An 18,986-nucleotide genomic window follows, 5' to 3' on the forward strand; every position below is an offset into this window, starting at 1 on the left:
AAAAAAAAAAAAAAAAAAAAAAAGCTCTGAATGACTGTCTTGACTTTCCCACAACCTTATGAAAACTACTCTGCTAACTTACAAAATTTCAGAATATTGTTAACATATACTCTATTTTAAAATTAATTATTGAGTCAGCTTTAAGAGGAAGATATAATTAAAATAAATATTTTATCCATGAGTTCATATTTTACAAGTTTATGTTTACATTCTGCAGCTAAAGGTAGTATTAGATTTCCTCTTAGTCAAACTAAGCATGATAGCAGAAATCCTGCAGCTAGAATACTTCTCATAATTCTGTTTGCATTGCCACTATAATGAAAGAATTCCAAAACCTCTGTAACTGCCATCATCCACATAAGGTTCTCCTTTTAAAATGCGGTACTGTTATCCTTTTAAACTTTATCTTTTTTAACAATTACGTCCTTACAATGAAAAAAAAATAAATTTCAACCAAATGAAGATGAGAGTAGAAAATAAGAGCTCAGTGACTCATAATGTTTTCTTAAAATAAACAATATGGGGGAAAGAAGGGAAATTAAATAAATAAGAAATATTTTTATCCATTAGTAATACTGAACTATTTTTGTTACTGTCTGAAGATGAGATAAACACTGAGAAAACTACTATAAACAATAATATAAAAACTAATATGTATATATTATGTTTATATATGAAAGTGATGAGGAAAAAATTAATAAGTTGTTTTTATAAAATTTGTGAAATTCCTCATAAGTCATAAAAAATGCCACAGTTCCTTTAAACTTTATACACTATGTTTTAATATCACGCTTGAAAGAGATAAAAGATAGTGCACCTTCAGAAAAGTGGGGGGCAAAAGTCAAAATTCAAACCACCGTTTCTAAACAATTCTTGTTATTCACAAATTTAAGATTTATAAATCAGTTTTACATTACAGATAAACATCTCAGGGTAGAGCAAAAAAGAATCTTTTTCTTCTTTTGATCACTCTGTTACTGTGTTCTCTTATGCCTCACCCACTATTCCACTAAACCCCAAAGACTAAAGTTTGAGGAGCTAAATAATCAGGAAAATGGGTTGTTCAATATGAATTTTCTTTTTCTGCTGCTTATGTTCCCTGGGTCAGATCAGATGAGGTTAGATGTCAGAGCTGCTGTTAGGGAAGTGACTAGAGCATACAAAGTGGAACTGTTTCATGCAGTAGTAGCTAACGTCAGCTAAAAAATCACTTGACAACCTTGTTTTTCTTCAGCTACCTTATATCTTCAGCTTCCTCAGGTCTTCTTAACAGGACTGCTCACTTCATTTCTCATAGCTTTTTGGTTTGGTTTTGTTGGGGTTTTTTTGGTAGAATTTTGGTTTCTTATTAAGACATCACAGTTCTGAGACAGCACAATGGGAAAAATGAAACCATCTATTCACCCCCTGTAATTAACCCATCAGTCTTGGTGGTAAAAGAAATAGGTGTTTTGTAGAGTTGCTGTAAGGAAGTAAAGATAGATAGTGTAGATAGTGTTTGCTGTAAGCACAGGACAGTATAAATACTTTTCATATTTTTGTCCTCTGGGAACTGAGCCATTGTTAACTAATTTTTAGAAGTTTAGGACCTCTTCTGAGCTCCCATAAACCTCCATCTGCTGACTCTTCATCACATGGTGATCCTCACTATTTCTCATAGGAAGGAATAAGATGACAGAAGCTCAAATACAGCAATTAGCAAGCAGGATAGGTGACTTTTAACGCAGTATATGGGGCTTTTGGCTTTGCAAATTGGAAATCATGGTGCCCTTCAACTGAAAGCATTCTTGCCAAGTGGAATTTTCAGTCTTTGACTATGTGAAATGTGGCTCCCTTCTACATCTCTCTGAAATAATTCAGTGTAATACTGCTTGTGTGCTTCCTTTATTACAATAAATTTATTATTTCCCATTATATTAGTACATTGGAAACAAAAACCCCAGAGGTTTGGACGTCTCTATATTAGAGCTTGAAATTAGCATTAAAGTGGCCTGTATCATGCTTATAATAAAAACTCTTCAACATATCAATTTTCCTTCCATTCATTTCGATAGATTTTCAGCTATAACACTGTAATCTCTGAACAAAAGCATAATGGACCTGAATTCTTCACATCAGCACTTTTGCTCACACTGCAGTATAATGGGATAGATTCTGCACTGTTAGAGTTACTGTTCTTCAGATAGGATGTTAAAGGCTTTTTCATCTTTCATGGCTTCACATTTAAAAAGTAAAAAATTCACTGATATTCTCAAAATAATAAGAAACAGCCACATTGCTTCAGCCAGCATATTTACCTCTTGATATGAACATACACCCTTTTTACATTCTTTGATATAAATGTGTTAGAACTCATAGTCTCATACAACTTGTTTTCAGAGTCACAGTAAATACTGAGTTCCTATGTATGATGCCAATGTGTAGGCACCTAATTTATTCCCTTGTGAGCTCTTGCATCTACCAGCCACCAAATAGTTTTGCTTCTTTTAACACAGGCTACAGTAGAACAGGCAGCACGAGCCCCTTCTCAGATTTATGTGACAATATTGCAGCCTGTGGCAATTGAACTGCTGGTACTAAGGACTACAATAGTTGGGACTAATTAGAATTATTAATACCAGGAACAACAGGATCTTTAACAGAAAGAACATGTCAAATAGAGTATATATTATATGATTTCTTAAAACTTAAAACATGGTAGACGTTAAAATGAGCAAGGTAATAGTGGAGAGGTGGCAATCTATTGTCTAAGGGTAGGTCTTGCTCTTAAGGTGTTAACATTAATCTCTCTATTTATATCATGCAAATGCATACTATTCTTCCATGACACCATATAGTTAATTTACTTGTGTAGTTTTAGGTGTCTGAAAAAAAAATAAAAAAATCTTCATTTAAATTATTTTTGAGAAAAGGATTTCTCAAATCGTACATATTAATAGTTTGGGAAGACTGAACGCACAGTTCTAAGTCAGCAGTTGTAATTAACTAGATACAAGTTAAATCTGTTTGATAATTGGTCGTCCATAGCAATAAAATAAATCTACAAATTATATTGAGAGGTATTTTTTCATTTTTTTGCTGTTAAAGCACATCAAGGATGCTTCCTTATTCTAATTCTATGAACACAGAAGCTTTCCAGTAGTTTCTAAAAGCAAAGGCACTTTTCTGAATGCCTGAATATACATTTTAGTTGTTAACATTATGCAGCTGAGTGTAAAATGTCAGGTTTGTTTTTTAAAATCATGCTAACACATGCATGCATCTATTTTGAAAGTAAAATATATAGGCAGAGTGGTTCAGTTTGTGTGGGGGTTTTCCACGAAATTTGTCTAGAACTTCCAAAATGTTTAAGATACAATGGTTCATATTAATGTAAATTAAAGTTAACTGTCACACACATTAGAATGCACATTAAAATGCTTTGACATCAGTTTTCAATCTCCCAAAGTGGTAAGTTTCATCAGGCAAATCAATCTGTTACAAAACAAAGGTCCAGACTCCTACAACTATATTTATCCAATGTACCTCATTCCATCAGCCATCCCTCTCCATCCCTAACCCTCAGTTTTAGTAGAGCTTTATCTCATGTGAAGCTCAATGATTATCACTGCTTCTATTACATATAATTTAGATGCCACATGCCATCACCTTAAGAGTAGTAGGCTCAGGAAAGGAAAATTACTCCCCCCAAAGAAATCTATGATTCTTCCTGAGAGACCATCAAATGCATCTCTACTGAGAGGGAAGGTATATAATAGATACAGTATTTTCAAATAAAAAGACTTCTCACTTAAAATGTGCCCATCCACATGTATATGTATACATAATAGTTATGTATCTTATATATATTTGATAAATAAAATTATATTTCTTTCAATTAAATAATAAAAATAGGTATGAGAAGTGGTTATACATTTCTAGCAATACAGCAGATTAATTACAGAAAAGGCAGTTACTACATATGTGTTTTTCTTTGTTAAATTAACAAGTCAATTTGAATTCTACATTATGTTACCATTTTTCCTTTTTGTCAATCATATAGTAATTTTGGAAGTTTTGTGTCATACACAGCATTCACAGAAGCAAGAAAATGAAGGTAAGAAAAGGCTTATCCAGTACTATCTTTTCTATATCCTCCTTATGAGAAAACTACTTTGTATTATTCCCACTGGTACTCATCTACTATTCTGTACATGGAACAAGACAGCTTACCGCATTTCACATGGCAATCTCTGCATTTTCCTTAGTATCTAGCAAAATGCACATCTGCATGTTTTCACAATAATAGCAATCCTAATGCTCACATTTACTTTATTATCTGCTATCAAAACAAATGACTCAAAAAACTTTCCAGAATAGTTTTTTCTACAACCTCATAGATGTATGACAATGTGAAACTGCAATTAAGCATTATTAAGATCTGTGCAAATATCAGTTTTACTCCTCTGAAAATCGTTCATATCTTCATGTTAAAACATGTATTGCACACATCTAATTGGTAATTAAAAAAAAACAACAACAAAAAACAACCTAACTTTCTGTTCACTAAGTGTGTATACATGTGTAAATACCCTGCATTGGCTGAGCTGCTGCCAATGAACCACAGTCTCACCAAAGCTTCCTGTCAGAAAGCCAGCTCACTAACAGTAACTTCACTCTTCTCTCAGGAAAATTGTAAATAGCTTGTGATAAATAAAGATGTGTACACGGTATATTGGAGATATAAACAACAAAAAAAACCAAACACCACAGTTTTAAATAACCACTTCTTCAGCACACTGAAGGGGTTAAGAGAAAGGACAGGGAAAAAGTCTTGCATTTCCTGGTCTAGAAGATTAATACTTACTAACTTAATAAGTAAGATTTTAAAAGATACCTTGGCTATCAGGAACCTGTGTCTACCTGAGGCAGATAGACAAACTATTTAAGAGCATTTCTTCAAATGATTTTTACTAAGACCTAGATACCCCAATATCTAAATCTTTGGCCATGAGCTCAGGTATTTCTAACAGTACTTCCCAAACAAACAACTTGAAATCAATACCTTTAATGCTTTTCAACCAGAAGTTTTAAGAACTTGACATTTGTCCAAATGAGACATCATGATGTGAGTAATTTACTATCACAGAAATCTTGCAATCATTTGTGATCAATCTGCAAACATGATGAAAACTTAACAGTCTTTAGGACAGAAAAGTCCCTGGAGCAATCCTACGTAATATTCTATGGCTTTTGTCTATATGTACATGCACACATACACCTATTCACTTACACCTGTATTTACTTATATATAGCCATGAAAGCTCTGGAATTGTTTTGCTTTTTTTCTGAAAACAGTACTTTAAATAATGTAATTACACAAAAAAACAAACAAACAAAAAACAAAACAAAAAAAAAAAAACCAAAACAGTAACTAAGAAAAACCTGGAATTTGTTTCATTTTTCTCTGCTTCAGACTCCATTTCTCTTCCAAATTACAGGTCTTTACTTTCATTGCAACAGACATCCATAGAATCACAGAATCATAGAACGGTTTGGGTTGGAAGGCACCTTGAGACCACCTAGTTACAACCCCCCTACATAAACAGGGACACCTCCCACTAGACCAGGTTTCTCAAAGCCCCATCCATCCTGGCCTTGGAACACTTCCAGGGACAGGGCTTCTACAACCTTCTTCGGCAACCTGTTGCAGTGTCTCACCACCCTCACACTAAAGAATTTCTTCCTCATGTCTAATCTAAATCTATGCTCTTCCAGACTAAAACCACTGCTGCTCATCCTATCACTACATACCCTGGTAAAAAGTCCCTCCCCACCATTCCTGTAAGCTCCCTTCAGGGTCCTGAAAGCAGTGAAGAAATAACATCCCTTGGATGACTTCATGTTTTTAAAATTAAAAATCACAAACAGATCTAAAAACTTAGTAGTAACTGTTGACTAGAAATTGGGATTTTTAATCAAGGCTCTGCAGCCTTTACAAACAACTACTTCTCCTAGTAGGATTAACTGGGACCGGCTCTTCCTAAATTTATTAGAAAAACAACTGAAAGCTATTCCTCTCTTTTAGAGTATTCCAGAAATTTAGGTGAGGGAAAGGGACAAGATCACCAGCTCTCCTCTAAAAAGGAAACAGACTTTCCAGGATTCTTAGGTGGTTGATTTTCTCTGACTGACCTGCCATGGATGGCAGGTGTCATTCCATAAAGCTGGCCTATATCCATATACTCTGGAAAAGCATTGTGGTCAGAAAAAGAGTAACCAATGTAATTAACTGTTTTATTACAGCATTACTTGTTCCCTCAACATATTGATTTCATTAGTGAATAATTCTAGTTGTAAACAGCCTTATCATATGCATAGCAGTCCCTGGCCCAGAAACATGGTACTATTGAGATTCATCAGTATATTGAATAAAAATTTTGAAGAAAAATTCTTGATTTTTTTTTTTTCTTTTAATTTTCAGGTTCTTTTTGATAATAGCTCTGCCTAGAAATGTTTCCTAATTGTAAGCTTGTACAGCATGTTGAACAAAATCAAAGACTTCTAAGCAGCAGTTCATTTATTATGGGTGGCAGATCACTTTATACTGTACCTCTTTAGTCACCAGGAAGTGCAACTTAAAAGCTAGTTAACATTAGCACTTGAAGGAATCTGCCTACTCTTTTCTTTACCTTATAACTGCCAAGTGATTGCACCAGTGTTGCTCTTTCAGAAGTGACTTTCCTTATGGTGAGAAGAAGAAAAAGAAGCTTTCCAAACGGGTAAACATACACAGAGCTGTTCACCCACTACTTCTCAGCCTTTTTACTTTTTCCCACCTGTTATTGCATCCATAAATCTTTTCAAATTCTCATGCAGGGCATGTGATGCACTTCATAGTTACAGTTACTGCCAAAGGAAAACTAGTTACTGTATCAAGGTACTGAACAGCGGGAAGCCAAGGGCTAGAGGTTTTGTTCAGCTTTAGCCATTCTTTTGCAGTTCCATTTCAGACATAATTTTACAATGGTGTATGTATTATATTCACTGGCAAAATCTTCTACTCCACACAGCATTTCAGTCAGATTAAAGACAGACCAGCGCAGTCACATTGCATCTATGTTGTGTGACAACCATTAGTATGTACTTACTTCTTTAATGTAAGTTCTGATAACACAATCTAAAATATGATGTCAATTTGTCATGGAAAAAAAACATTGAACAAAACCTTGAAACATCACATAAAAGAAATTATGATAATTATTTTACTATTATATTTATAAGATGTGTGTTTTACACATGTGCCAGGTCCTGCACTTGAGTCAGAACAACTACATGCAACTACAGACATGAAGAAAAGTGACTGGAAACGTGCCTCAAATAAAGGGACCTGAGGGTGCTGGCCAACAGCCAGCTGAATATGAACCAGCAGTGTGACCAGGTGGCTAAGAAGGCCAAAAGCATCCTGGCTTGTATAGGAAATAGTGTGACCAGCAGGAGTAGAGAAGTGATTGTCCCCCTGTACATGCACTGGTGAGGCCGCATCTCGAATACTGAGTTCTACAAGGAGGACACTGAGGTGCTGGAGTATGTCCAAAGAAGGGCAACAATGCTGGTGAAGGGTCAGGAGAGGAAGTTTTACAAGGAGCAGATGAAGGAATTGAGGCTGTGTGTTCTGAAGAAAAGAAGGCTCAGGGGAAACCTTATCACTCTCTACAACTAACTCAAAGGAGGTTGTAGTGAGATAGGTCTTGGTCTCTTGTCTCAAGTTACAAGCAATAGAACAAGAGGAAATGGCCTCAAGTTGTGCCAGGGAAAGTTTAGATTGGATATGAGGAAAAATTTCTTAACTGAATGGGTTGTCAGGCATTCAAACAGGCTACCCAGGGAAGTGGTTGAATTACCATGCTTGGAGTTGTTTAAAAGACATGAAGAGGTGGTGTTTAGGGATGTGGTTTAGTGGTGGACTTGGCAGTATGCTAGGTTAATGGTTGGACTTGATCTTAAAGGTCTTTTCCAATTAAAACAATTTTATGATTCTAGGAAAATACAGGGAATGTTTTCCACAGTAAAGCTGCATAAAAATAGGACCTCATACTTCCACAGTGGGTGATAAGATGTTTGGTGTTTTTTTTCTGAGCAGTCTGGCATGAAATAAGAGTTAAAGGTAGTTCTGATGGAAGAAACAGGGTTATACCAAACAGTGTAGCTTGGTTTTCTTGCACCTCCCACAAATTACTTTTGAGTCACATTAGCAGGATTTACAGTGACTATATGTATACATACACACACGTGGTGCAAAATTTTTGATTCCTGGAGTGGAGATCAGCCGAAACAAAAGTACAGTACCTATCTACAGGAGCTAGCACGTCACCTGACTTCTCAATCAGCCATTATGTAACTCACAAAAATACACACAAATAAGAGATATGTTTTCAAGTGAAATTAAGTTTCACCTCCTACTTATATGGTGAACTATTAAAAATAATCAAGTGAGCAAAATGTAATTTATTAAATATTGCATCTCCCATTTTATGTCACCTTTTTACTTTTTCAGTATATATGGCTGGACTATATTTTAAGTTCCTTCTTAATTTTCCAGTGTCATGGTACTGCTCTTTTGAGTCTGGTTCCTCAGGTTCCCTTTATGTTCTAAGCTGGCTTTATTTGTTTTTCACTGTCATGACTATTTATTCCTCTTCTAGCTTGTGTCATGGATATATTTACCTGTTGATACTTTCTCCTTTTCTGCTTTTATTCTGTCTTTGCTCTGAGGAATTTTTCTGTGCTATCAACCTTCTAGCCTCTTCTGCATCAAAGAAAAAGCAGTCTGGTTAAATCTCTACTAAATTGTGCAAAAGAGTAAAGTTCATTTTGCTGCTCCCTATCCTGTCAGCTTTCTTGGTAGAGTTTTCAGTGCAAATATAAGATTTATATCTCAACCTCATTTAGCCCTGTCCTTTGTATAGAAAGCATTCTGAAGTGATGTAGTTCAACTGATGTGGTAATGAGATTTCTGGTGGTGAATTCTAAGTGTTCCTAAACTTTTAGGTTTGGGTATTTCCATATGACTGCTCTTAGTTCAAAATCTGTCCATTTCATTGCCTAAGCATGGATTCCTATCCTGAGAGAACAACCTGGTCTCAAAACCAGAAGTGGTTTAATTCCTGTCAATATTTCTGTACCTCACTTAAAATTTCACTCAAGGACATCTCCACAGTACATCCACATGAAAATATATAATCCTCGGAGTCATGCTGTCCAAGCAAACTATCTGTCCAGTTATCTTCTTTAGGCTTTTAGCGACCTAGAATTCCTAACTTTGCCTCCAGATATTTTCCAGAGTTCTCTCAAATCTTTTCAGTTTGTAAAAGCAATCTACTTCTAAAATCTTCCCTCCATGAATAAAACTTGCTGAACACCAGACTGTCATTATGCCTGAAAACAGGAAGCAAGCACTAAATCTTTTAGTTAGACAAAGTCCTTCCTGCCTCTCTACTTGCCCCAGCTGGTCTTCTATTTCTGAAAATGAAACAGCCTTTCTGCTTTGAGTGGAGCTCTCTTAAACATAGATACAGACACAAATACACACAAAGAGAACTTCTCTGTACAAATCAGAAATTTTCAATAATTTTCAATTTTGACAGAAGTTGAGAAAAAATAGAAAATAAACTGTCTGATAATGTAAAAACATCCTGTTTCCGAATTTTCAGATGTTTTTATTTCCAAATTATTTTTGAAAACTTAATATTAGATGGCCAAAGCCTAAATGAAGCATCTTATTTCTTCTTAAAATCAGAAGTTTGAATTGATGTGAAATCATAACTTTGTAAAAACAAAAAAACAACAAAAAATATATATTAAAACTCAAAACGCACTTGAAAGTTACAAAACTCCCCTTAGAAACGAAATTTAATGGTTCTGAATGATATTTAACTCACTATCTGTCATTTCTTGATCCAGTGTTTGTCACGGTTCGGTCTGGTCCAAGCCGAAACTGGGGTCAGAGGACAGCCGGTCAGGATGGCTTTGCTATTTTTATATGGGTTGGTCCCTGGATTGGGACCAGCTTCCATCGGGGGCTCCAGACCAAAAGCCCCTCATGGATACGCGTGCGAGGGCACATGTACACAGAGACCCTCTTGGTTAATGAAACACTAAAGCTTTACTGGAGCAACTGGATGAAACAGTGAGAAACAGGGAACACTGGTTGCACAAAGGGGTTGTGTTGTGGGAATGTGGTTGCCCGAGATAAAACTTGGGGTGCGTAATGTTTGCACGTGTGAACTGGGGTATCTGAGCGGGATTCGCGATTGGTAAAGAGAAAGAAAGAAACACTGTTATGGTTGGGGGTAGAGAGCCCGAAGCATTTCGCGTATAGGGCAGACGAGGTGAGTGCGTCAATGTGGCCGATTTTTTTTTTGCCAGGGGAAAAGAAGGCAGGGAAAGACACAGAAAGATTTCTCTGTCAGTGAGTCTCTCAGCCTCTGGCTCAGAAGCCCTGGCAGGTTTGGTGGCTCCTGCGGCTTTAACCTGGAACTGAAGCAGCAGCGGCGGCTGCTGCTCCAGCAACGCTGCCGTGGGAGCTCTTGATGCCGAGGGGTTTGGGGAGCGAGCAGTGAGTCCAGCTTTCTTAGTTTGATGAGCTCTTTAGTGTGCTCTAGCCCTCTTCTCCGTTTCTTCGCGTCCTCTCCCGCAGCTCCTCGGCTAAGAGGCTCCACGAACAAGCTGCACACCCCAGCCACAGAAGCTCCCTTTTATCTGGTCTCCTATCCCGTTTTCTTCTATCTTCCGTTCTTCTTTCTCCTTTCCTTCAGTAGCAGCGAACCATGAGCAATAACGACCGATAACGACCCACAACAACTGTCTTTGTAGGGTGTTCAGTAGGTCTTTCAGTCCGCTCAGCTCTCAGCCCCTACGTGCAGAAAAATTGCAACAAAAGCTGGGTCCTGACTGCAAAGGTGGGGCTGGCAGCACCCTCCCCCCCCGCAGGGTTCTCGCAGCTTCTTTTTTCTTTTTCCTTTTTTTCCTTTTCCTTTTTTTCTTTTCTCTGTTTACATCCCTCTGTTGCAGTCAATTTGAATGAGACACATATCTTTTGTGGAGGGCTGTTCTCCACAGTGTTTATGTTGGAATATGGAAGCATATTATGCTATCAGCATAATCTACTCATTTTCTTCACCCAAACTTGTGATTACTGTTCAAAATGAAGATTACAAAAAAAAAAAAATAATAAAAAATTCTCAGTAAAATAGCATTTTCAAGTAGATGCAGGTATGTTCTTCTGACTGGCAGAAGCTGTTTTAATTTACGTTAAGCTAAGGAGCCAAGTAGGAGCAGAAGCTGCATGCTGAAGATTATGACTTTACATGATAAAGCAGCAAAATGTGTGCCTATCTCATCTAGTGGAAGACCTCTTTTGCACTACAGCAATCCTCTGCAGTGTATTTACTTCAGTTTTACAATGCATCTAGTATCATGCTAGGACAGCTAATTATACCAGAGGGACTCTTTCAAAGATTGAATAGCAACAAAGAAGTAGGAAGCATTCTAAGCATAATTCAGAAAAACATTCTCATTTCAAATGCTTTTTCAAATTTATGTCTTACTCCTCATAGTTCTGGAATTGTGTTAGTGGGACTTGGTTCTCACATAGAGTTATACTGCCCCAGGTATGGAGTATTGCTCTTCCTTATTCAAATTTCCTTTGGAACTCTACGTTACTACATAACGTACATGTGTACAAATGTACACACAAAGACACACAAAGATGTTAATTACATACATTTAGTCTAGATCTCTCTTCTGTCAGGTCATCTTCACAATTAATTTTCTGCATTTTTCCACCCTTTCGTTAGGAACTCATCCATCACAGATGTGCTGTTTAAGTGTTTAAGTTTCCAGACTAAATGTCTAAACAAAGAAGAGGGGAAAAAAACAAACACAGAATGCTGATGCTGTGGCACTCATAAAGTTTGACAAATTTAACAAATTCAACGAACTGCTATCCCTTGCTCATTATTGCGGACAGAATCTTTGAGATACAAAGTCAACAAAGCAAACTGCAAATTGTGTGGAAGAAGTACTGAGAATTCATTAAAATAAAACAAAGTTTTCCCTTGAGAACTCTGAGATTTAGTTTCTGTCCTAAGATGGGATAGGCTTGCAGGGTAGGACTGTGTTGAAGTTCAATCTATTTTACAGAAAAGTGATGTTATTACTCCTTAGTCTGGTAGTCATTCTCACATTTTTTCTTTTGGCTTTCACACCAATTTGCTTGTGTGGTGTGTTTGATCTTGATTAGCTCCTGTACTAGACAAAGGGAGAATATAAGATGAAAAATCTCATGGGTTGAAATATAGATGGGGAAATCATTTATCAGTTAACTCCAGGGGCAAAACAACTGGGCAAAATTAATTCAATTTATTGCCAATTACAAATAAAGTTAGAAAGTGAGAAAAAAGGACAAAAACTAAGCCACCTCCCCTCCTACCCAGTTTTTGCCCAGCCTCTACTTCTCTCCTTTATTTCTGCTCATCTTGTCAGCTGTGTAAGCATCTCTGAAAGATTTTAAATTCTAACCTAGCAACATGATGAGTATTTGAAGTCATCCTGACTTCTGCTGACAAATGTGGGCAGAAGTCTGCTTGTGAGGTAATTTAGACTATAAACAAACAAATGAATAAACACATACGTATTATGTGGGTATCATTCTGGTGGGGGTAAGGATAAGGCACAGTTGTATTTAATTAAAAAGATGCAAACTGTTTTTTCCTCGTTACCAATTACTTTGTAATTAATGCTGTTTCTTTATTTCACCGTCTATGCTGGTTAAGTTTTGGACCACAAAAGCTAAGAGAAGTTTATTTCCTCATAAAAGAAAAAAAAATTGAAAAAAGGCTGCACAAACATTGCCTATCACCTTTGAGGATCTTCCTTTATGACACAGCAGATTTTTTGCAAAGAGAGTGAAGTGAATGCTGAAAACAATTTTTCTAAGAATATGTATTTGTTAATAATTTTTACATTTGTACTATTAGTTTACTAGGAAGCAGCAGCTGTTATAACACTTTTTTTCACCACTCTACATACTCTTACAAGTAAAATAACATGTTGATATTGTGCAAATGATAACACAAACTCATTCTGCATCAGATTCAGTTTAATTACCTTGTAGTGACCTCCAGAGTTTCTGTAGGGTTACAACTTCTGTACTGTCCTCAGTAGCCATAATTATATGGCATTTCAGCCTCAGGAAACAAAGATTTTCATTCCAGTGAGACAAAGAGAGATATTTCTGAAAGACTGCTTTGAGGTCTGAAATGTCTTTTCTATATCTAATCTATATCTATAAAATATTTTTCAAAACAGGTTTGGATGCATTTTTTTTTCTTCATAAGAGTATGCTAGGAAAAGAAATTTAATATCCATTCAGTTGTTATGACCACATTCAAACTTCTGTGTCAGCCCCAAGACAGTGCCTAGATCATAGCAAGAGTTTTCCTAATAAAGACATCTGGGGTATTTTTTGGGGGGAGGAGGGTGGAATGAACCCTCATTTGCTCTGATTCTTAACTTCAGGATTTTACAGTGGCTCACAGTATAAGCATATGAGTCTACTGATGATTTTGAGAATTTAATAGGCTAGCAAATGATACACTGACTTTCATTTCCCTCTTAGTTTTGAGGAGGCATAGGATTTTACTTATTGGCTGGTTTGTTTGTTGTTTGTTGTGGGTTTTTTTAAAATCAGATAGGACTTACTGAACTTTACATTTCTCAGAAACCTGTCTTCATTTTTTGTCCAGATGAGGAATTCTGTTGGACACTGTTAGTGATAAAATTGCCTTTTAATATTGACTTATTCAGGATTATCTTTATAGTTCAGCTGGGCACACAGATGACCTCCACTGAACCAGGCAAAAAGTAGTCTAGATGGCTGATGGCAAAAATGCTCTTCAGAGTTTGATTAATTGTGACAAAACATTTTTACAACTTTGTTTCCTGGTTTGTTGCAGAGGAAGAAGTATTCTTCCCCTCTTCCATGGTGTTCAGATAACCTGAAATACTGGGAATAGTTGCTATTTTGTAGATAAAGCTATTACATGTAAAACAGTACTATGTATTATGAGAAAACAGATGTGTCTAACAGGACTTAATAATAACGTGCTCTCAGAAATCTAGTTTCGTTGCAAATTTCTACTTTCCTCAATCCATTGTGTACACTGAAGAGTGACAGCAGAGATTATTAATTTCAGTTCCATTAGTCACAGGTAAATGACCATCTTCTAGTTTTCTAGTAAAGACAGATTACTTGACTTCAAGTTACCTGGCTAAACTGCAATCTAGAGAAACAGAGAAGAAAAAAAGTAATAGGAAATGATAACACTTAAGTGGACAGTGCTCACCAAACATTTTTCTTATAAGAAAAGTGAGATACATAATATTTAGACAGCCAAAAATAGGAAAAAGAACTGTTTCTCAGCCTTCTGCCCTTGGCAAGGAGTTAAGGACTCTACATTTCTAGCTACTGAACTGCTTGCATTTATCCAGACATTTGTCAGCTCTAAATTGTGTTAACAAAATACATCCTGACATCTTGAAAATGGCTTAGAAATAAAAGCTTGTGAGGAACAATTTTGTCCATTTATGCATCTTATTAAAAAAGGCTTTACAGAAACTTTCATTTGTTTCTAATCAATAACTACAACAAATGTATTGCCTCACAGCACTCTTACTCCTGTATAGCCTATATTCTCCCCATTGTGATCACAGGACATGGGTAAGCTATTTTCATGCAAAATAAGTGACTGCTGAGAAAAAATATTAATAATTTCATGGAAAGTATTTACCAAAAGCTGAGTAATTTTGATCAAGTAAGAAAAAACTCTGGAATATCCTTCCGGAAAACCAATATAAATTATTTATTCAGTTTCACTTCAGAGATTGTCATCTAAGCAGAAAATGAACATGAAGAAATTTGCTTAAGGTTAATTTACTGATTAAGCCAAAGTTCAGAATCCTAATGTTACTTTTCACACAGCAGCTACCTATCTTTTAGGCAAACAGTTTCAACTAAGGTCATGCTATTGCCAGAGAAATATCTTCAAACCTATTTGATCACGAGAAAGTTAATACTTTGTTGGTTTTCAAAGACATGCATCAGGCCCTATGTGTTTACTCATGTTTAACTAGAGCATGAAACCTAAGTGATAATTATTTTAGTTTTAGTTATGAGGAAGATGAAACTTTGGCTTACTGTTTGCTTGGATGGGATAACATTAGATTTATCCACTGAATGCTGTTATTTTATTTTATTTTTTTCACTGAATTCAATACTAAAACCAATGTTTGTGGTTTACAAGTAGACACTTCCTTAAAATCTGCTGATTCTTTGTTTGGTTCTTATTTAGGTACATCTGTTATTCAAGTGACAGCCACAGATGCTGATGACGCTAACTATGGAAACAGTGCCAAAGTGGTGTACAGCATCCTCCAGGGACAGCCCTATTTCTCAGTGGATCCAGAAACAGGTTAGCAACTCATGTAGTCTTACTTTTTGCAATGACAGAGACAGTACAAAAGAGTTATTGCAGTATACCTTGTTTTGATTGCTGTGGATTACCATCTGCAAAGTATATCTTACATTAATCCATCTTAAATCTCTGAGATTCAAGTGGGTGGTGGTTCTGCTCATTCACATTTGTCTCTCCTTTTTCTCTCTTCTCCAAGGCATAATCAAGACTGCTTTACCAGACATGAGCAGAGAAAACAGGGAAGAATATCAAGTGGTCATCCAGGCTAAAGACATGGGAGGCCAGATGGGAGGACTATCCGGGACCACCATTGTGAACATCACACTGACTGATGTCAATGACAATCCACCTCGCTTTCCCCAGAGTATGGAGCATCTAAGAGTTCCATTGTTTTCCAAAGAACCTCTCTAAAATCATTTGTATCACTGTTACCACCTAGGACCTTCTTTTTTTCTTCCTTTTTTTTAGTATAAATACTGACCCACTGCTGTGTCTGCTAATGCTGCAGAATTATTAAGCCAAATGAGAATATCTGTCTCTATTTTTTTTAATAGCAAAGTGTTTCTTGGAAGAGTAAACTTACTTCTCATTCTTACTGTGCCCATGGGAATGTGAACTGTAACAATATCCTAGGCTAATTGCAGGGACTTGAAAGTCTTTGAGGAATTTAATTACAAAATCTAGGGTTTGATTGTAGTGCCACATGTTTAAGCAAGCAAATATGTCAGGAAATTTTCTAATGTATCACCTTGCAGAAGCATAACTGGTCAAGTGGTATGCTCTGCTGGAAGTCTAAGCATTTGGTTTAGGTACTTGTAATCTGTGTTCAGCTCTTGACGTTGAATGATTTTTATAACCTAAGGAAGCTTGACACAATTCATTTTAAAAATATATATATATATATCTATAGGGTAAAGAAAATGACAATCAAGAGAAAGCTGCACTATGCAGAGAGCTTCACAGCATGTTACAGATGTTTTCATCTTAGGCCACTGCTTTAAATCCAATCCCAAGTTGTTATAACCAGTGTCTGATAACTGTTTGATAGGCTGCAAAAAATAAATAAATTACTGCCTCCATTCAGTGCCTGCTGGAAAAATGTCCACATTATAACATTTAAATTGCTTGTTGGCACTGATTAGGGACTTAACTGGTTCTCTTTACAGATTCACCAAGGACTGAACAAACTCTTTACTGAAGAAACTTGAAAAGTACTTCAATACCACAGCAATAGGTACACTCAGCATACAGACAGGTCAACATAGAGAAGATTTTTAGAAATGTTAGAAAACTCTGACAGTACAGAGAAGAAAATAGAATTTTAATTCACATTCATATTGTACTTGCTGAGAATCACCTTCCTATAGCAAACTGAGACGCTAATTTTTAACCACCTTCCGGTTCGAATTCAGAAGGGGATACTGCTTGAACACATATAGCATGATACAACCATAATATTTTAGCACATAGGCACTCTTGAACCTAAATTAGAAGCCACTGTAGCACACTGCATAGTAAGATTTGTTGCTAAATTATATTACATTATTTTTTTTAAATCAGGAATGCATAGAAGTGCAAAATAATTTAGGCTTTTTTATCTCCTTAGACTTTGTTCCTTATGACGTTCTTTCAAAATTAGCTGAATCCTGAAGTCTATGAAAATTCTGATTATTTCAATAAGCTTTGGGTTTGTTACTTACTCATTTCTTTTTCCTCAGCAGGGTGGCTTTCAACCCTTCGTAGGAAATCAAACATAGAAAAACATCTAGAGGTTTTGATTTCTGCTTAGCTAGTTATGAAGAGGTGCATACCTACAAAAAAACTGTCTAGTTATGGAAGTTTGTTGCTTCCCAAACCAATTATCTTCCATTTTTTCTCATGTGAGGCAAAAGTAGGTGAAAATGTGATCCGAAGCAGAGGGTAAATTGCAAATGGAAGCAATGGAAGTTTGTGTGGATTGCAGCCAAGCAGTCTACTGCTGAATTTTCACTTACAACCTTCAATTTGCAATAGCAAATACAATTTAGCAACAAGCACTACCATTTCACTACACTTCTATATAAATTAATGTAAGGTATTTGTAGTGACACTCTGTTGTACTTAGTCTGTTCAACTGGGGATAGAAACTCCTTCAAGCACTCAGGTATTTGATATAGTCCCTGCACTTAAAAAGAACCTTCAGGACCTTTTAAGTGTATTAAAGTGAAGTAAAGGACATGTAAATACAGGAAACAGGCTAGCCACAAGAAAGAGACTTCACCGCGCTTCACTAAAAGTCAACAAGTCAATACAGAACCCTTGAAATAAGGATTATGCATTTTCTTGGGTGCAGATTTTGTCAGATCCAGGCTCTTACGGTATTTTTCCAATACTGCTACTTCAAGCAGTAAATTAATATTAATTTACATGAGAAAACAGATTTAAAAACTGCATCAGATTCTGGAATGTGAAATGTAAAATGTTGAATGTATCGGAATTATTTTTTTTAGATTTTCTTGGTAAGTGAAAATACTGATCTAGAAATATTTTTGGCTTGCTAATGATGAAAGGTCTTCATTGTCTAGTTATGACTGATAAAGAAAACCATCTAATTAATTTTTTTTTTCTGCAACAGCATGTCTTTATAATCAGATTTTTATTGCAAATGTCAGAAAAATATATATAAGTTCACTTGTCATATACATAGGCAAGATTAAAAGGTCTAGGTAACGAGAATTCTTTGTAGCAAACACTGATTATAAAAACATTAAATGAAACTACCTATTGAACAAGCACAAGAACTATGTGCAGAGTAAATTAAAGAGAATCTGTATGTATCTGCATTTCAATTAACTATAGCAATTAACATGAGCATGCATCCAAGTGCTCTTTACCATGACTTTCTAGTATGCATTACCAATAATGAATGAATTAACTCCTTTCACACAGAATATCTATAAATATTGAATACAATATTCAAAATAATAAAACATAAATCTCTTCTATTTTAGCCTCTTTCCAAAATCTGCCCAGGTTTCTATGACTCTTGTGACTTGCAAAACCAAAATAAACTTCTTTACTACTTATAAATGTATCTGGGAACATTTCTTGAAAGCTGAGAGAAAAAAAAAATAAAAATTTCATATATATATATGTTGAATAACCAAGGTTACAAACAGTGCCATATGCTTGAGATTCTCTGTTTCTTGTAGTTGAAGAAACAAACAAAAAATCAACAACAACAAAAGAAAGAAAAAAACACCCCCCCGAAAAAAAACCCAAACCAACAACAACCAAAAACCAACTATTAAAAGCACAGTATTAAATGGATTTGAAGTATCACTTGAAATTTTTGTGACAAGTTGTCAATGAGCTCTGTTTTAAGCTTTAGTATGAAGATTAGCAGAATTTTTCTTAAAGTATTTAAAACTTCAAGTTACTTAAAAAAAAAAAACAAACAGAGAAAATTGAAGATGCTTATTATTCAGCAGG

General features: G+C 35.7%; 1 protein-coding gene across 1 annotated transcript in view; it reads left to right on the forward strand.

Annotated features, from left to right (window-relative positions):
- CDH9 (cadherin 9, type 2 (T1-cadherin)) overlaps positions 1 to 18,986 on the forward strand; it is a 65,944-nt gene that overhangs the window by 29,863 nt on the left and 17,095 nt on the right. The window contains exons 3-4 of the mRNA XM_009998079.1: positions 15,393 to 15,512; positions 15,712 to 15,879. Coding sequence (XP_009996381.1) covers positions 15,393 to 15,512; positions 15,712 to 15,879 — 288 coding nt within the window. The remainder of the gene's footprint in view (positions 1 to 15,392; positions 15,513 to 15,711; positions 15,880 to 18,986) is intronic.

Source organism: Chaetura pelagica, unplaced genomic scaffold (assembly GCF_000747805.2).
Source record: "Chaetura pelagica isolate M959 unplaced genomic scaffold, ChaPel_1.0 scaffold435, whole genome shotgun sequence".
Classification (NCBI taxonomy): Eukaryota; Metazoa; Chordata; class Aves; order Apodiformes; family Apodidae; genus Chaetura; species Chaetura pelagica.